We start from the raw sequence: 20,805 nt of genomic DNA on the forward strand, positions 1-20,805 counted from the left end.
AAATGAAAACTTTCTCAATGTGCAAAAATGATCACAGATGCAAAAGGCCAAAGATAACCGCAGTGATAACCTCAACATCAAAAAAACATCCAATCCAGGGCACCCTGGTGGCTCAGTCAGTGAAGCGTCTGCCTTCAGCTCAGGTCATGATCCCCAGGTCCTGGGATCGAGTCCTGCATTGGGCTCTCTGCTCAGAGTCTACTTCTCCCTCTCCCACTGTCCCTTCCCCCCACTCGTGTGCGCACGTGTGTGCTCTAATAAAAAAATAAAATCTTAAAAAAAAAAGATTTTCTGAAAATGCTGCTTTGTTCCCCTTGACAACATAGCCACAGTTTTTCTGTACTGTTCAGTGGTCCTGGGGCAGTCCCCACCTTCCTGGCATGTTGTTTCTCTGCTGCTTTTGCACATGTGCAAAATGGAAAATTATAGTCTCTTGTCCCAATGAGCGCATAAGCCGTTTGAAAGCAAGGATTCCCCCCATTCCCTTCTTTTAAATCTTACAGGCATATCTGTTCTACTTCGGGGCTGACACCGGCAAGGATTATGAAGACAGCAGAGCAAGAAGGTAAGATGGCAGGCTGCGAGTGGGGAATGGTCCTCCGGTCCTCCGTATAGAGAAGAGGCTGAGGAATGGAGGAGGACCGCCCAAAGCTTCCCACAGCACTCACTACCAGCTCCACGGCCAGTCTGAGGTAAGGTCCCCACTCCCCTGCTAGGACTGGTCTGGAGCCCCGGCACGAAAAGCACCCCCATGCCCTGGACAGAACACCAGTCCCTACTTGTGGAAAAGATGTCCGCAGGGCAGTTTCCTCGCGGCCTGCATGGAGTCCCAGCAGATGGCACAGTCGTCGTTGTTGACAGCCAGCTCCTCTGGCGTTGCAACCGCAAACCTGTAAGACATGAACGCAGCCGGCAGCCACCTCTGTCAATCCCACACACGTACGCTGCGTGCCACGTCATAAACTTCCCCCTCCGACAGCAGTTACACTGGACTCTGGTTCAGTTAAACATCCCAACCATCAAAAACATTACACCTGCCTTCTCTTCATAGCCCATCAAAGAGCAAGAAACGTATACAAGAAACGAACTCTGTCTCAACAACAGCTGTTAGTTCCTTCAACATAACACATTAGCTAAAAAAGACTCGAGGGAACATTTCTGGGCAAACAAGAGGAGTTAAGACCCACCCCTAGAGAGCTAAACTGTTCCCCAGGACACTAAAAGGATACCCACTGATCTCACACCTGCAGGGTGGCAAGTGAGTCAGTCCCTCCTTCAGTGAGGTTAAGAGCGCGTATGTGTGTAAACACGCATGTGGAAGGAATAAGTGAGACCCACTTCACAAAACAGAGCACAGAAGCCCAAGGAAGCTTCCGCTTAATGATGATGATGATGATGATAAAAATAATGGCATACTAAGAACCACCCAGTATTTCTTGAGCAGCCATTACATACCCATACTGTTCTAGGCATGTTACCTGCATGACCCCACTGACTCCTCCCAACAGTGCCAGGACGAAGGCTCTGCTATCACCCCTAGAGCCCAAGCAACTGGGGCACAGAGATTTAATTAAGGTGCCCCCCAAACGACACAGCAAATCCTCACACAGGTGAGGATTCACACCCGGCAGTCCTCCAGAGCCTCCACCTACTCTCTTCGCCCTTCTGTTAACAGCTAACGAAAGCGGTTCTCGTATCACCAGGGCTCTGTTATGAAAGATCTACGCCGAGGCCAGCAGGGCCTCACGGGCGTGCGCTCACTCACCGGGCCTCCATGTTGCCCACCACGCGCAAGTAGTTCTTGTGCCGGCGGATGCGACGCTGCACTTCATGGAACAGGTAGCGCAGCTGCATGAAGATGACCAGGCTGGCCATGGACAGCCAGATGTTGCCAAACAACTTCGCAGGAAGGAGAGAGCAAAACACACGGTGAGAACGAATGTGAACTTGCTAGTGACAAGGCTGAGGTGTGCAACGGAAGCTCTTATCGGTGGTAAAGGTGAAGATCTTTCACCGAGCAAACGCACGTATTCATCTCGCTGCCATAAACAGTACACACTCCTTGGCCTAGTCATTCCATCACCGGCTATCTTTTCTCAGGGACTAGTCAGAAATTGAGACGCTTTGTGCCCAAAGACATCCATCCATGCAATTATAAAAAAGAAAACCAGGATATGAGCAAAATGCCCAGGAGGGAAATAGTTAGGTTGTAAGTTCATATAATGTAATCGTATATAATCATTAATTATACTTATTATAAAATAAAGGTATATATTAATATATACTACATTTATGTATAACATTTTTAAAGATTAATTACCTGAGAAAATATTTAAGTGAAAAAAGCCAGATAAAACTATCTTGAAAAACTAATGTGATAAAAAAATTAAAGATGTGAAAATAGCAAACAACTGAATACAATCGAAATACCCATTCTGAGGGTTGGTTATTACATCATCATACATCTATATGACGGAGTTCCTATCCTGAAGGCATTACGATGGTTCAGAAGAACTGTGGCTGGCATAGGACAATACAGGTAATACATTAGCCAAAAAAAAAAGCAAAACTAAACTGTATGTCCAAAATACAATCTCGATTTATGACTGTATGTATTTGAATATAAAAAGCAGCAATAAATACAAACATTAACAGTTATCCCTGGGCATTTGGGGGAGCTTTAAACAAAAGCTATACGTGTTCTTTTTAAATATGTTTTCAAAGTTATTTTCAAAAAGCAGACTTAGAAATGTCCTGTGTCTAAACCAGTCCTTTTTTTAAAGATTTATTTATGTAAACAAATACATAAATAAGTAAAAATAAAGTTTATTTATTTGGGGGGGGGAAGGGCACAGGGAGAGGGAAAGGGAGTTTTAAGCAGACTCCATGCAGAGTGTGAAACCTGACTTGGGGCTCGATCTCACTACCTGAGCCAAAACCAAGAGTCAGACACTTAACTGACTGCGCCTCCCAGGCACCCCTAACCCAGAAATTTTTAAATGCATCTTTAATAGGCTTATAGTATAAATCAGCAGCCCACCAAATATGTTGATTCTCACCATTACTAGATCACTGAAGTGCTAACCATGGAAGCAGATTTTCAACATTGTAATTTCTTGCACAGCAAAGTAAAATGTGAACAATGAAGTAGGAGATTTAAGTACGAATGCCTTCTCTTTAATTATAAAGCAGGAAATTTATGAATTCACGAAGTAGCTAACACTGCAAGAGTTCCCGTTACCCCCTACAAAGTAACTGCTACGTATCAGAAGCCATGGAAACTTGGGGGAGCATACGGAATCCCTTTAATTTCATGGTAGAAGAATGACCAGTGACTTGGTCAGTGGAGTTCACGGACTGTCCTAGGAGAACAGTAAATTCCTCCTTGAGCTGGGCTCCAGCCGAAGTGCACGCCATTATTCTATACCCAGAGGTTTATCTACAAATGTTTCACTTCTTATGGACTAACCAGGGTTCCTGATTCTAAAACACTTAGCTCTCTGTTACAGCTCCTTCTGAGGAAGCTTACCAACATGTGAATATGGTGCATGAGGTCCAGGGACAAGAGAGTGAGCTCCATGACAAAATCTGTGTAATAGACATAGGTTCCTTTTCCTTCCCACGTCCCTTCGTGGTTGAGGTCCCAGAGGTGAATTACGTATCTGCAGTGAACACAGAAAATGTCATTTTAGTAACTTACTGTTGCAGTTTACTTGGGCTTCAACATGATGCCGTATAGTCACGTGTTTATAGATTTTATACACGTGACATCTTAAAATCAACTGTAGGAGTGAGTAGACCTCAATCGCCTCCCTCCCAAATTTCTACTCACCGTAAAATCACATGAGCAGTCCTCACTGTCACAAGAAGAGACTATAAAGAAAGATGTATTTTTTCTTTAGTAAAATTTGGAATTACGCAGGCCAAACTTACTTTTACAAAAAGATAAGAGGCAAGCATTTCTCAGTTCAATTAAAACACAGGTTATTCAAGGGGGGGGTGTGGCGGGGGAATGGGATGAATGTGGTCGGAAGGTACGAACTCCCAGTTACAAGATAAATAAGGACTGGGGATGTCACGTCCAACTAATGACCGTAGTTAACATGGCTGATATCTGAAAGTTGCAGAGAGGGTAGACCCTAAAAGTTCTCATCACAGGGAAAAAACCCTCTTCTTCCTTTTTCTGTATCTGTAATGAGATGATGGGCGTTAAGGAAACGTACTGTGATAATCACTTCACAATCTACGTCAGTTCATCATTAGGCTGTGCACCTTAAACTTATGCTAGGCTGTAGTCAATTACATCACAACAAAACTGAAAGGAAAAAAAGCAGGTTGTTTAAGCTCGCCAACTATGTTTTATCTGCTTCAAATTTCCACAGAATATTTTCGTGACCTAGAAAACAACTTTCTTTTTCTGTTAATAGGTGACAACTGATTACCCCTGGCCATCTCCCGGGGCTGCCTTCTACAATGCTGACGTTCATTCTAGTCTTCTGACAATCCCTTCTGTTCTGTACGGCAGGAAGTCACCACCACTGATTACCTCAAAGGGTGTTTGAATACTTGGTCATCCTACACTCAAAGTATAGTTCAGGTACCCCCAACCAAGACGAGTACCTGCTTTCTGCGTGACGCTTTGTACACTCCCCTTGTACACAAAACCAAAAAGAATGAAGGAAACAAAGAATAAACTAAGCCCTTCATAGTATTTTACATTATAGAAATTGATATTTTAAAAATCTCCTCTTAAACTACGAATAGATCTCTTACATTGAGATTTGGAAATCCCAATTTATAAATGGAAAATATTTTACTTAGAGAAACATTATAAATATAAAAATATGATTAAGTTCAAAATATAAAATCTGTAACATTATTATCTTAAAAAACAGTAATGAGCTAAAATGAAAATATGTACTATGGTATGATCCAGTAGGCCTAATTTAAATATCTTTATTTTTAGATATACCTTTTCCAAAGTTTGGCTTAATATTAATTAAAAGTAAAAAGCAGAAAAACGAGACTATCGTGCAAATGGGGATTTATTATAAAACATATCTAAAGCAAACTAACAAATCAGTGCAAAAAAATTTTTACAGATTTTTTCAAGAGAAATATACACAGACAGGATTCATTTAGAACTGCGAATGTTTTACTAAATACTTAAACGTTCCTTTCCTAATTTTACTTACACTACTGCAACATATTCTGAAATCAATGCTATTAAGCAAAATTTTAAAAAATTTTTTAAATTTTTTAAAATAAACCCTTACCCTCAACGTGGGGCTCGAATTCACAACCCCCAGATCAGAAGTCACACACTCTACTGACTGACCCAGCCAGGCACCCCAATACATTTTAACCCAATTCTAACAAATTCCCAAATAGTAGTTCAAACTTAGTGTTTTGATATCAGTTAATTAACTTTAATGATTATTTCATTTTTTTCCTTAATAGTAGCAATTATTGTAAAGATAAAAATATTTTGCCTTTGGCCTGAGGATAACAGCAAAGATAGCAACTGAAAATAAGGACATACAAAAAAATGTTTATTTCTATTGAACCAAAATTGGTATTTTCAGAAAGGTTCAAAAAGTAAACTTAAAATATACAAGAATATCTCAGATTAGTCTTCCAAAATAAAGAATATGGCTTACATATTTATATTTTTCTATAAAATCTTAATTTACACCCTATCTAAATAGAAAACCCAGTTTTTGGATTGTGCCACTGCTCGCTCTGAAAGCTTAAATAATTCACCGCACCCTCTACACCAGTCCCCATTTATAAACATGAATAATAAAATGAGTCAATATATATCAGGTATTTAGAGCAATCCTCAGCATACAGTAAGCACTATATAAATGCTGGCAAAAAGAATTACCTTTTATTATGTTGTAGCAAGGATTACAGGAAATCATACATTTTTCCCTTCAATACCAGTACCCAACACAAAAGCAAGGAATTCAAAATGTGCTTGTTAAAACAAAAGACCTAACATCCCTCTGTCACTGCATGGGTGACTTGGAAATATACAGGAGTGTGATCAGAACCAAGAGCCGCGCGCACGTCTTACCTCCGCTGCCATGAAAGCCAGCGTGTGCACCCCATGGGTGTAGCCTGTGACACAACAGACGACCGCTAATCCACAGCAAGAAAGCAGCATTGCCACCAGCAGGGACAGAACTCGCCCGTGGCTACTCATGGGTGTGGTGGGAGAAAAGGAAAGCTGAAACACACAAAACAGGAGAAGGAAGCTCATTCCTCTTCACGGCAGTGTTCAGCTTCCCTGAGAAGCTCAAGGTTAGTCTTGGTGCCTTTGCTCAGGAATCCGGGCTTAGCAACACCGCCAAAGGCCAAGCACAGAAATGCACCCCATCGCCAGATGGTCAAAATTCTCCAACCAGCCTATGAGCGCGAGCGGATATTTAGAGATTTTTATCACTTAATTTACGGAATATTAACAACATCCATCATATTTTCAACTCAAATTCTCAAGGATGCCCTACCACCGGGGGGATGCTAAGCCTCTCTCCAAGCAATTTTCCAAAGCCATGTAACTCTCTCCTTCAACGTTCAACAGCAATCCGGACCCCACCATGTTCTGCTGTGTTTCTTTCTCCATCTTGCTCTCCCTCTCTCTCCTCCTGAAAATTCACTTGGAGAACATTCCTACAGTGTTGAGGGCTGGGACAACGGAAATGTCATCCAGGTGTGGAGTGTCCCTATCACAAAGCTACGTTAACAGTATACAAGGAGAGGCGGCAGTGGGTGACAGAGGCCTGGGGCTGGGAGTCTGAGCAGGGGAGGTTGGGCACTCCTGCTCTTGACCCTCAACAGCTTTCCGACCGAGATGAACTCACACGGAGGTGCAGGAACCACCTGTCCCCAAGCACCAGGTGAAACGAGGAGCACACAAGGCCCCGGAGCGGTGTAACCGAGGGGCAGAACTGTAGGTGCGCATTTCCCCAGGACCCATGACATTCGTCCGGGGGCACTAAAGAGTGAGGGCTCCCCCCACAGCTCTGACCTGAAGCCAAGAGGCAGACCCTGTACCCAGACAGAGAAGGATTCACTTCTCTCAGGACCCAGGGAGACAAGAGGGTTAATTCAGTCCTTGCCCAGGGGTGGAAACAGTGTAGACTAGTCCAAAAGAAGGCACCAAGAATCAGAGGGAAAAAACGGAAGGAGACCAGAACAGCAAATATCTGGAAGACAGCCGCTTTTATTCAGTGTGTACATTAAGCTTTCCTCGCGCTGTGATCAGAACAGTTTGTGCAGGTGAACTGACCCCACGCGCGCTGTAACGCAATCTGCTAGTGGGGAGGGGAGGGAACCTCTGGCACAGACACTGATCCTGCCTTCTTTGGCCGCTGCAGAAAGTTCCTCAAGAAATGGGCGGTGGCTACCTGATCTAGGAGCCTTGCCCTGGAGACCTACCCAGGACGTGCCCGTTACGGCTCCTTCATCTTAACACGATTCAAACCTTGCAAACGTGTGACTGAGCAAGCAGAGAGCTTGGCTAAAAACTCACGTATTCAAATCGGTCCTTGCAGAGCTGAACCATCAGATGTAGAAATACAAGTCCAGCAAACCAGAGGCACCACATGACCACCTCTTCCACCGTCTGCACATTCAGCACACCAAAAATGAAAATGAACTTGTAGAAAATAAAATTCCAGAACTTGTCTTTGAGGTGCTGAAAAGACAAACATTTATAAAGGTTAGTATTACATCTAACCTATTTAAGAGAAGTTAACACAACAAAAACCGGCTGCTCTGGAGAAAATATATTCTACGTTCAGCTTTCTAACATTTGGCGGCAAGACATTAGAAGGTAAAGAAAAAAAATAAACTCTCTAAAGAATAAAGGTAAGGCACCTAGAAAGCCACGTGTAGACTCTGGATTGTAACCTTCAGTCAGTTATAAAATTTTAGCCATCAAAAGGGGAGTGATATTAGTCCAGTACCTTGTAATTAAGAATAATATAAATACTTTCAACACAAAATTGTAAAAATGGTGATGGCTACAAGTATCATTTTTAGTACTTCTGCTCTTCGGATTCGTAAACAACAGAAAAGATTAGGCTTTTTTTTTTAGACAACCTTCAGACTAAAAAATAACACATGCTCACTCACCAGCCTATAATCGGTAAGAAAAGTAAAACAAAAATGATGCCTTAGCGTTTTTCTTGACTTCTTTCTAATGTGCAAAACCTTAATTTTTGTACACTGCTTTATTTCACTTCTCATATTGTGAGAAGCTTACCAGTACCAGGGAATAGTCCGTGAATATACCATTTTAATGTGGTTACAGATGGACAATGAAATTGTTTTTGTCTCCATTCGGAAAATGTTGCAATGAATATCTCTGCCAAAGTTTCTATTTCTCCAGCGTTATTGAATCGAACGTTACGAACGTGTTTATGGTTTCTAGTAGGTGCCACTCACCTGGTTTGCAAAGAAGCTGTATAAACACTCTCCCAGGGCCAGTGCGAGAGTGCTCTGCCTACATGGAGGATACCCAGTTTTTAAAATCTTCACTACCCTGAAGAAAAAAGGTCAAGGAGGGGAGTCTAGGCCCTAAAACACCCGATCGAGCCATCTGTGGGAGGGGTGGGAACTGAGTAATGAGGTAAGAATGAAACAGGACTCCTAAGTATATTCTCAGAAATAGTTCTGAACCATATAATGTTACACAAATTCAAAGAATTAAAAGAAAAAAAAGCAAAACTAAATAGAAACAGAAATAACTGAGCCTAAATGTGTAACAAATGAAGGACTACTAAAAGATAAGATTATTATTTTGAGAACTTTTACGCACTGTCCTGACTATACACCATTTGCACAAAGAACAAATGGAACTAGGAATCTTCGGTGAGGCCTGTTTCCAAATCTGGGACAAGTGAAGTACAAGGTGAACCCAGCACATCTTGGGCCATCTTGTGGGTCTTGAATATTCACCCCACCATGTATTTGCTGTGCGACTTGCGACAAGTCACTTAACGTTCCTGTGCTTTGGTCTCGCCATCTCTAAGATGGGCCTTAGGAGCCTGGTATCCACTCCCACGACTGGTGGAGAAACTACCTAAGCTAATATACATATGCTGCCTGGACATGTGCCATAGTAGGCATTATATACTTTAAAAAAAAAAATTCCTTGCTCTAAACCTCCATGGAACAGTTTCATTTTTATCCCACTTTCAGTATTCAATGTCTTGGCCTAGAGCATGGCTTTATTTCTTGAACTTCTTTGAATCACCCACAGAGCAAACCCATGTCAGCTCTGCAGAGTTCTCACTCAAACTAGCGCTTGATAAATGCCACTGGATGACACTTAGCCAAAAAAAAGTCATCACGGTGGTGAGCACAGCACATGTATAGAGATTGGAATCATTGTGTCGTGTAGCTGAAACTAATCTAACACTGTGTGTCAACTATACTCGAATAACAAGTTTTAAATTAATAAATAAAACAAATGAAAGCTGTGATCTATACTGAAAAATGCGAAGTAGGATAACAGATGTGCCTGTTACCTCTGGGTATCATAAAAATCTCTGTAATGTTCCAAGGTGATGTTTTCTGAAAATTTTGAGCCAATATTTAACATTTCAGAAAAACAAAAACAGTAGATTAAGGCCCACTGGTGCCCACTCAATCCACCAGCATGGAGATGGCTAGCCTGGCCTGATCAATTTCTGGCCTGCAAGCCAGAAGTTTTTCTTCACAAAGAAAGAAAGATCAAAAGGAGCTTTTGATTTCTACCCCAAAACGACCTTCCACAGATGCTACCTGGGAGACCTCTGGAGTTGATATTTTGGAGAAAGTACCGAATACTCACTAATGAAAACTCTCTGGGAGAATAAACAGTCCTGCTCATAACAGCATCCAAGGCTCAGCCACACAGTAACCTCGGTTTAGCTCTGAACAAGGACCTCAGCTGATCTGATAACAGGGGGCTTGGGTTGCAAAGGTATGTAAGGCGTGAGGCCAACGTAAGTTCAGGGGGGCAGGGCCCTGTGTCTCATCGCTGGGATAAGATAAAGTGAAATCTAGTTGTTTGTATGTTGTTGTTTTAAGGCCAGTTCTAAATTCTTATTTTTAAACATACCATTCTACATTCTACGCTAAAATCCTTGGGGGACTGTCCATCTGCACAGTATGCTTGTGGTACATTCTTTATTAAAAGTGTCTCCTTGGGGCGCCTGGGTGGCACAGCGGTTAAGCGTCTGCCTTCGGCTCAGGGCGTGATCCAGGCGATCTGGGATCGAGCCCCACATCAGGCTCCTCTGCTGAGAGCCTGTTTCTTCCTCTCCCACTCCCCCTGCTTGTGTTCCCTCTCTCGCTGGCTGTCTCTATCTCTGTCAAATAAATAAATAAAATCTTTAAAAAAATAAAAATAAAAAAATAAAAGTGTCTCCTGCTCAGACAGGTGTACCTTCTGGGAGTAATGTTCCAAGGTCAGACTCTCCCACCTGAAACAAAAACAAGTCACCTAATTTTCTGCTTGTGGAATGACGAATCTTAATTTACTTGTCCAAAGAGAGAAATTTAAATCTCGGTACGTCCTTTGGAAAAGAATCTATATTGGTAATTCCTTTGGACAAGAACCTACATTTTAAAGTGTGATGTTTATCATTATTCAAACTAAAACAAATCTATGCTTCTTTAAAAACTACATTCATGAACGTCATGGGGGAAACAGCTATAAAGAACCATATTGGGACAACTTGGCTACACTGAATATGGACTGTGGATTCCATAAAGTATTTTATCAATGCTAAGTTTCCTGATTTGGATCACTGTGCTACGGTTACGTAAGAAAATGTCCTTGCTCTTGGGAAAGACATACTGAAGTATTTGGAGGTACAGGGGTATGACGTCCACAACTTACTCTCAAAAGGATCAGAAAACATATGTATAATATAAATAAAAGGCAAATGTGAAAACAAATGACAGAATGTTGACAACTGTGAACTGGATAACGGTGTATGGAAGCTCTCCAGAGTATTCATGCAACCTTTCTGTAAGTTTAAAACTATACGAAACACAAAGTTGAAAAAAAAATAATAATCTGGTCACTAGAATCCATCCTTGCTGTTCGGACTTACCTGCCTCTCGCTCACTCGAAGAGGGCCAAACACGATACACTGGATTAGCTTAGCCACCAACATCAAAACACAGCATGCAGTATTTACCAGAACCTGTATGCAAACCAAAGAAAGTAAGTTTACTTCCTCCTCTTGAAAAATAAAAGCAGCTCTAAAAATTTTGTATGAGGAATTCAACAATCATTTCTAAGGGCTGAACCTCTCCAGTTCCCTACCAATACAACATAAGTAATATTTGAAGGGGCACACTTTTATGGGTGGTGGGAGTAGAGATGAGGAGGGAAGGAGAGGCACCAGCTTACCAGTTAGTTCAGAGCCCCGTCCCAATATGTACCATCCAGCAGGCCACTTTCCCCTTCAGCCTTTACTGAACTGTACGTAAACTTTGCACTGAACGTACAAAACTGTGTGCACCTTGTAAGCCGTAGGTATCTCTTAGGTGTATCATTTCCTACATTAAGATTTTGATAGCCTTGAAGAAAACTTTTCTAGAAGTTGAAGTTATCACCAACTAAAATCCAGCATCCAGATATCCTACTCTGCTCCGCCAAACAAACAGGTGAGGAGGAGAGGGTTGATGGTCAAAAGCCACAAGCCCATAAAAAATGGAGAACCCCTAAATATATATAGGGATATGTGTATATACATATATGTACTACACGGGACAATCTGCCAGACAAAAGATAAATGTTCTCCATGCTCATTCTTGGCCTTCAAGTAAAGGTTCTGGGGCATCAGAGGGGAATGGAACTGAGCAAACTGGCAGGTGTATCTGAGAACTGGAGGGCAACCTAGAGCCACCAATGCAAAACCAAGGCCTTCTTCAACAGGAGGTGGGAAATCTTCTCTTTTCTTAGATAATCATGAGATGGGTATCCAGACACCTAAACAACAAATTTTAACGCTCACAGAATGAAAGAGTGCACTGCCCTTGACCGAGAAGCTAGTAGGGCACATCTTACCACTGATCCACGAATGATTTTTAAAACTCTGCATGACCCCAAAAGCCAAAAGGACCTTGATAAAGACAGTAAACATGACTTTTATTCAGAGCAAATGGAAATGAACCCCAACTCAATGTAAAGACTGCCTCAAGCTTTGATTCACTAACTTGACTGGAAGGTGGCCATATTCTTCTTCCCGGGTCATTCTTCCCTGTACTTTTACAAGAAGCAAATGATATTGTGGACGGGGGGAAAAAAAAAAAAAAAAAAGATGACAGACGAAGTAAGACAAGAAAACAAGCTCCTTAAGATCTATCTCTTCAGGTCCCCCTTTGTATTTCACAGCACCCACCTCTTTGGGAGAACATATATAATGGCAGCTCCGATTCATTACAAAAAGACTAAATTATGTTTAGTCGTATTCTGCCTAATGGGACAAGACAATGTGTGATATATTTTTAAAGAATTAAAAAAAAATAGTTCGGCTGAAACTGCTCTGGTAATTAAATCCTGCAAATAATCAGGAAAAAACCCAAATTAGTTATCCAAAACATTCTATATCCTTAACTTGTGACTCCCTGTCGAACAGCGCTATTCAAAACGGTCCAAAAACTAGCTTAGAATACTAATTTTTAAGGAGATGAAATATGTGGAGAACGTTCATTCTCACTGTTCTAAACCAGCCAATGGGAACTTTAGTCATGTTAATCAAGAAAAACTTCATCAGACAAAACCACAACCACAACCCTTCATGCCACGTCTCCTAGCTGAGCAGATTTTCTTTCTTTTTTTTTTTTTTTAAAGTAAACTCTAACCCCAACATGGGGCTGGACCTCACAACCCTGAGATCAAGAGTTGCATTTTCTATCGACTGAGCCAGCCAGGTGCCCCTGAACAGAATTTTTTAAGTCAGCCAAGTATCCTCCAGCCTAATTACAACACAATTTAAAAAAAGAATTCTTGCTGGTTTTGCATGTAGGCATAGGAAATAAAGAAATAAAGCACCTACTTGTCCAAGGCATGTGGGAGGTTAAGAGAAATGAGGGAGCTCTAGATCCCGCATTCAAAGAGCTTTTAGAATCTACTGGACACAGAACTTGATAAGCACCTAACCACATACCGAGCAGGCTGCTGGGAGAGCAGTCAATGTAGGAGAAGAAAGTAAATTTGGGGTGGCTTAATCATTGCTCTATCCAAAAGCACATTCTCATATATCTTGGGTTACAAAACAAAAAGTAAAGTATTATTTACTATTTCTCAGTTACATTTCTTAAAGTTAAAATATACAGTTTAAAAAATTCGTATTTTTTTAAAAGTGAAAGTCTGTCATAATCCCATCACTCATAGATAATCATTTCTTATTTTAATTTCAATAGAAGATTTAAAAATTAGCAAGGATAAGAAGGGGGAAAAAAGCTTGAGAAAATATACTGATATTAAAAAGGGAATTTATGTAAAAAGAAAGAGCTAACCTTTTGTGAACTTTATATGAAAACTAGAGCTACACAGAATTGGAAGCAACTAAAAATTATTTTAAGATGATGAATAAAGTGTTTTTAAAAACACCTTAATGATTATTAATAACTACTTATTCTATGTCTATTTATAGAAAAATGACTTAATATATGATAAATTCTCAACTTTAAAACTGATAAAGCCTTGAAAAATTACAAATATGGAAAGAAACATAATTGTAGCATTCCTCACTTAAAAACAAATCCCATCAACTATACTTCAATTAAATAACAAAAACAAAAACACCTGTACAGAAAAAAAAAAACTGGGGGGCACCTGGGTGGCTCAGTCAGTTAAGCGTCTGCCTTTGGCTCAGGTCATGATCCCAGGGCCCTGGGATGGAGTCCCACATGGGGCTCCCTACTCAGTGGGGGAGTCTGCTTCTCCCTCTCCCTCTGCCTGCCACTCCCTCTGCTTGTGCTCTCTGTCAAATGAATAAATAAAATCTTTAAAAAAAATTTTTTTTTATCATGGTTCTATGTGTGAACATTTGCTAAATTTCACACTGTATAAAATCATTTGTTCCTGGGCCTCTGAATAGGAGAGGAAGATAAATAAATGGATATTTCTTTCTACTGGGGATGAGATCAGTGGTGTTTTCTAACTGAAATAAAATGTTTCGTTCTAAAAAACTAAATAAATGAATACATTAAAGCAAATCCCAAATCAGATCCCACTAGGTCAACCAGTAATATTCTTACAGAAGCAACACTTTAGCCCAGATGTAAATTCACAGAATCAGGACAAACCTTCTCACCTCCAATAATCAAAACAAGGCTCACCTCCAGTGTGCCTGGCCTGAACCACCACTTTATCCACACAGACCACGCTAGAAGCACTAATTTCATTTTATCTGTTCTATGCAACTAGCTAGTTTTTCCTTGCAGGCAGAATCCAGACTTAAATGCAAAGATAATGGTTCACTGGAGCACTGTTCACTAATAGCAGAAAAGCAGAAAACAATTTAACATCCGTCAGGGAGACAAATTCAATGAACTGCCAAACAGCCATTCAGTGGAATACAATGAAGCCAGGAAAACTAACTCAGCAGCTCTCTATTTACCAGCGTTGTATGGAACCTTCAAGGTTAATTGTTCACTAAAAAAAAAAAGGAAGGTGTAGAAACACCATTACCATGCTACCCTGTATGGAAAAGAGACAGCACATGCATATGTACACACAGACACACTTGTATAATCATAGATGTGAACAGTGTCGAGGACTTATCAGCCTGGCTGTTTCTTGGTCTTCTACTTCACACTAGCAATAATTACAAGAAAATGGTAATGGGGGCGGCGCCTGGGTGGCTCAGCCAGTTAAGTGTCTGCCTTCGGCTCAGATCATGATCCCACAGTTCTGGGATCGAGCCCCAAGGTGGCCCCCTGCTCAGCAGGGGAGCCTGCTTCTCCCTCTCCCTCTGCCCCTGCTCATGCGCTCTCTCTCACTGTCCCTCAGATGAATAAATAAAATCTTTAAGAAAAAAAAAAAAAAAGAAAGAAAGAAAGTGGTGATGGCCACTTCTGGAAAAGGGAGGCAGAAGATTTACTTTTCACAGTACTTCACTTGTGTCCCTTTTGACTTCCGTACTGTGATCACGCATTATTTATTTTTTAATTAATTTTTCTAATATTTAGAGTCTATTAAACTTTCTGACCAGTTCTGAAATTCCACATTTATCTTTCTCACCATGATGGGAGACTGGTAACTAGCAAACCCAAACTGGGTGGCCTGAGTGATCCTGTTACATGGTATTTCTACTGTATTAAAAGGCTTCAGAAAAGTTTCTCATATCTATGGCAATGTAAAAACCTTAAATAATATTTTTTAAGACCCCACCAAACACCTTTCCTTTGCATTAGCCTACACAAAATAAAAAGTTTTGTTTGTCCCTGAGCGGCCTATAACAGAAAACATCAGATAGTAGTGACCCAAGGAACGCCTACTTAATCAGGCTTAAAGTAATTCCCTCTAAGGCCCCATAAGAAAATTTCCCTCCCAGAAGGGTTCTACTGCGCTACTTGAGAACAATAAAAACTAAATTATAAGACAGTTTGGCCTGAGAGGATAACAGAAGAGAGCAGATAACTCTCTTGAATATCTTAGCCACATTTATCACGGTGTAACCCTGGAGGTATTTTTGATCCTGTAAAACGCTGGCCACCAATGTGTTATTTATGAGCCTGTGATGAAATGTGGTGGAAGCACCAGGAACTGCCTCAAGAACAGGATCGATATGGCTATTTCTCAGTCTCCTACTTAACACCAGCACTAGCCACCACCTCCTCCCCACACACCATTGTCTGTCTCTTCCCTGTACGAACAATTGGAATGTGTTCTCTCTCTGCAGGCTCCCTGCGACAAGTATAAAATGCAGTAAAGGGGCACCTGGGTGGTGCAGTTGGTTCAGTGTCCAACTCTTGGGTTTCGGCTCAGGTCATGATCTCAGGGTCACGAGATCGAGCCCCGAGTTGGGCTCCACGCTCAGTGTGGAATTGGCTAAAGACTCTCCCTCTGCACCCCCAACCCTGCTCTCTCAAACTTGTGCTCCCTCGCTCTCTCTCTCTCTCAAATAAATGAGTAAATCTTAAAAAAATAAAAAATAAAACAAAATAAAATGCAAAGATGCATACTCCCCCTTATCACATGGATGACAGTGTTCCTCTTTTCACAGTATCAGGGGAAATAAGTGAGTTTATGTATACAAAGCACTCAGCATGCACGTAACAAACAATCCAATTGTCTCTTTCCTCGTCACCCAGAGTATCTTTCCTATGTTTTTAAGTTGTTTATCTAGGCTTATATCCTATTATTTAGAAGTGTAAATTTACACTTTCTCTTTAGCTGCCCCAACATTTCTAAAGCTAATATTTTTCTCTAAACTTCACTGGAATATTCAACTCATAAAGACTCAAACCTGTAAATTATTTTCAATCCTGAAGTTTTGTAATTATATTAAGATAGACTCTTTAAAGCACGAGTCAGTGACTTTTTCTCTAACGGGCTAGCAGATAATAAATATTTTAGGCTCAGTAGGCCACATGCTGTCACATAGCCTTCCCCTTAAAAAAACACTTGAAAAATATAAAAACCATTGTTAGCTAAACAGACTGTACAAAACAGGCCAGGCCAAACAGGCCACCAGTTTGCCCATCCCTGCTTTAAATGGTCAGTTCACTTTTCACAATTTTTGTTTTTGGTGATTTTTTCCCCCTAGAGACTTCTATTTAAATTACCTAATTTGCATATAACTATGTCAGAACCTTAACACTTATTTTGTATTCCCATTTCTCCATTTTACCATGTCCTGCTCTTACAATTTTAGAAGCAAATCTGTAAAAAAGGAAAATAAAAAACCAGAAAGGAGACAGTAATGAAAATAATACGAATTAAGAAGTGGAAAAGTCAAATACACCTGTATAATTCAAAACAATATGGAGCGGATCAAGAGGTTCTTTAACAGAAGGGTCACCCGACAAGTGTAAAATAAGCCTAGAAATGAGTAACAAAACCTAATCTTGAATGAAATTTTAGAATGAAAGTTCTAGAAAGACATGAAGAAACAAGTGATCACATCGAACCTGGGGATTTCCTAGTGTGAGACCCCCTTGAACCTGTTCTCAACACCCACCCCAGAGGGCCACCTGAAGAGACCTCCCTGGGGGAGGTCTAACTCACAACATCTCCTGGCCTCTTCCCGACCTACGTAAATCCTCACCACTGCTCCCGCAGGTCACCCTTGAGAAAACCACCTTATCATGACAACCCCTCCTCTCCTCCACTCCCACTTACACCCTATGGCCCACAAAATAATGTCCATACTCCTTAGAATGACTGGCAAGCTTTACATAATCTGACCCTCACCCCACCTCCTATCCTCCCTAATCTATTTCTCAACCACCTGGGACATTTATCGAAATGAAGATACCAAGGCTCTGCCCTTCCCCTTGAATTGATCCCCGATACAATCTAAGAAAATACATTTTTCAAGTACTAGGTTGCCATTTTGAGAAATACACCTTTATAGGGGTTGGTTACTTCCCTCACCTCCTGTGATTCTTGGGCCTCCCCTTTACCTTCCCAAACTCACTCTTAATCATGGGACCCAGAAGAGGTGTAATTTAAGAGTCCGGTTTACGGGCCGCTCTGCACAGGCCCTGCACTACCTTCCATACACCATCCGAGCTTCACACGCTGTTTTCTCTGTAATACACCATGCTGATTGCTGAGATCCTTCTTACCTCCCAAGGCTGGGTTCAAATACCATCTTCCAAGCATCCTTCCCCTAGGCATCACTGTCTCTTTCCTCCAGACTCTGCCATATTTTTTTTTTTTGTATCTATTATCACTTACCAAATTTTGCTTTATTTGTATATGGACTGCTTTAAGGGTGGGGGAAAGGGTTCACAGCTATGCCCTCCAGAGTGCCCCAAATGGTACCTCTGAAAGGTTCTGAATTGAGTTTGTTAATCAAAACCTCCTGAGACTCTATCAGACCCATATTAATTTAAATTGTGCTCTACAGAGATAAGTTTTAGAGATTCCAATATGCCAAATAACAGCTAGCAGGATTTGCAAACTGGCAGAAAGATCAGTTTCTGTTTTGTCTTGCTTGATTTTTAAAAAATTGAATCTGAATGTCTTCGGGCAGGGTGCCAAAGGGATCCATTTTGACCAAGGCCCCACCATATACTCACTCAATCACGCTGTCAGGCTAAGGAAGGAGGCTTTTGAGACCCTGGCTCCTGCTCAGCTACTGAAGCAGAAACTATGCCGCGGGTGCTGAGGGAAGCCTACAGCGCACACGTGGAGGGTCTGAGAAACCAAGGCAGGCCAGCATGGAAGTGGGAAAACCATGAGGAAAGATGTTAGAAAAACCGTTAAGATGATCAACTGAAAAAGGAAAACCATCAACAGATCGGGAAGAAATGAGAAAGCTGCTTTAGGTAAGACCTCTAATGAAAAAGCTGGGGGAAAATGGAAATTTTCTTAAAAGAAATAATTTTCGTAGGAAATCAACAGGCTTCGTGAAGTGTTTTATGAAGAGGGGTTAACCTTGGAATTTGAACATGAGTTTGGTAAAAACAAAAACAAAAAACTCCTGGGGGGGGGAAGATCACTAAGTACTAATAGCTGTTGTATCCTATAGTGGTTCTGTCTCAAAGGCTTATTTAGGTCTTGTATCAAAGAATACATTATAATCTTAACATTTGGCAGAACCACTTCACATCACTTTGTTTACCTCCTAACTCAAATGAAAAAATAGGTCGGGGATAAGACAAAAGAGAGGTGAGCGGAGTTCTTTCTCTTCTCCCTTCTTCCCTACTGTTTACACAGTACCAAGGTCGAGTACACAGCAGTGAAAGAATAAAGCTTCACCCTTCACTGCCTTCTACTAATCTCTTCATCAGAAGGACCAGGAGACTTAATCCACAGCCCACCGAGTTCATAAATCGCACAGCTTCCTGATGAAGCACAGTGGGACTAATTATAACAAATGAGTTGTATATCATTCTCTATCCTTGGAATATTAATCTTAGTCATTTACAGCCTACTCTTAACCCCAAATGGGAACTGTAGGAGAAGACAAGCCCCAAGACACCACAGTAAACCCAAATGACAGACCTAAATCCTGGAGCAACTTTTCTGATCATTCTGTGTGTGTGCGCGTGTGTGTGCGTGTGTGTGTGTGCATGCGCGCGTGCATGTACATGCACGGCATTCAAGGCCAAGGTGGAAGCAAAGTTCTTTAGCCAAAATACTGTTGATCTGCCCAGCCTGAAATTATCTGTCCTAACAAGCGAAACCAGCACTTATGCCTTGTAGGTGCTGCTTATCTGGCACTGGCAGACAAAGTGAAAACGTCGTTTTAAATTGGATCACTAAAAGGAGAAAATCTTGAGTGAAAACGATGAGCCAGGTCTTGACTCCGAATGTTTTACTGCCCTCAGACATCAAAGGAAGCCGTCATGAATCACCAGGTAAAGGCAACAGGAAAGGAAGCACGGTTTGTATGTGTTTGACCGAAACAGGCAATCATATACTAAACGGAAAAAAAAAAGGAGAAAAAGAAAGAAAGAAAGAAAGAAAGAAAGAAAGAAAGAAAGAAAGAAAGAGAGAAAGAGAGAAAGAAAGAAAGTTATGGGAGAGAGCCAGGCTCCTCGCAGAAATGTCCCAACACACCCAGATGCGTCAAACTCTCCCCTAGCCAACCCAGGATTCGTCTCTGCCCCCCCTCCTCACTGGCAGCCCGCTAACAACATTCCCGTGCCGACCGAGCCAGAAAAGCTTCAACTTCCCTCCACAATTCACTGAACCGCCGGAGTAACCGGCTCCCGGGGGTCCTCGAGTTTCCTTCCCGGGGTCCCTCGGACACCCCCACCCCACACCCCCCCGCATGCCCTCGCGCCCTCCGCGCCTCCCGGAGCCCCTTCCTCAAGTCGCCGCCGCTCTCGGCCCCGCCGCTCTCTCGGCGCCCCCCGGCCACCCCAGCCCCTCAGCCTCCCGTCCGGCGGCGCGCTCGCGGGCGGACCCCGCCCCCGAGGCCCCGCACCCGGGGGCCCCGGGGAGGCGACCCCGGCCCAGCCACGCCCCCCGCACATAATGGGTGACATGGCGGCCCCCGCCTCCCGGCCCGCTCCCCCGCGGCGGCCCGGGCAGCCTCTCTCACCCACACGAACAGGCTGTCTGAGAGCAGGTACTGGGCCACATCGCGGGCCCGGGGGCCGCCGGCGCTGGGCCGGGCGGGCACGGCCGGCTCCGTCTGCACCGGGGCCGTTGGCGACTCCGGCTCCCCGGGCCCGGCCTCGGGCTGGCTGAGGGCGCGGTAGGCGCTGACGATGGTGCCGAGCAGGGCCAGGCCGCTGAGGCCCGTGTAGGTGCGGAGGCTGGGCCAGGGGAAGCGCTCCAGGAAGAGCAGCGGCATGGCGGCAGCGGCGGCCTCCAGGCCCCAGGCCTCCCCGCGCTGTGGCCGGGCTCCCGCGGCGGCCTCGCGAACGGCGCCCTCGGGCTCTGGCGTCGCCGCCGCCGCCGCCGCGCCGAGGCGAGGCCGGGCCAGCCTCGAACCGCTCGCGCCGCTCGCACCCGCGCTGCTCCCCGCTGCTGCCCTGCCGGCGCGGAAGAGCGCATCGGCGGGCTTCCGGGGCGGCCGCTGCCCCCAGCGGGGCGCGGGCGGGACGGGCGCGGGGGCGCGGCCTCCGTCCCCCGCCCCCAGCAGTCGCGCCGCCGCCTGGCGG

General features: G+C 43.0%; 1 protein-coding gene across 1 annotated transcript in view; it reads right to left on the reverse strand.

Annotated features, from left to right (window-relative positions):
- AMFR (autocrine motility factor receptor) overlaps nt 1–20,529 on the reverse strand; it is a 43,438-nt gene extending 22,909 nt beyond the window's left edge. Inside the window, exons 1-8 of the mRNA XM_040633317.1 lie at nt 20,241–20,529; nt 11,115–11,207; nt 7,538–7,702; nt 6,080–6,232; nt 3,833–3,873; nt 3,530–3,662; nt 1,766–1,899; nt 780–890 (exon numbers count right to left, since the gene is read on the reverse strand). Coding sequence (XP_040489251.1) covers nt 780–890; nt 1,766–1,899; nt 3,530–3,662; nt 3,833–3,873; nt 6,080–6,232; nt 7,538–7,702; nt 11,115–11,207; nt 20,241–20,495 — 1,085 coding nt within the window. The 5' untranslated portion in view covers nt 20,496–20,529. The remainder of the gene's footprint in view (nt 1–779; nt 891–1,765; nt 1,900–3,529; nt 3,663–3,832; nt 3,874–6,079; nt 6,233–7,537; nt 7,703–11,114; nt 11,208–20,240) is intronic.
- Between the last annotated feature and the right edge of the window lie 276 nt (nt 20,530–20,805).

Source organism: Ursus maritimus, unplaced genomic scaffold (assembly GCF_017311325.1).
Source record: "Ursus maritimus isolate PB19 unplaced genomic scaffold, ASM1731132v1 scaffold_19, whole genome shotgun sequence".
Classification (NCBI taxonomy): Eukaryota; Metazoa; Chordata; class Mammalia; order Carnivora; family Ursidae; genus Ursus; species Ursus maritimus.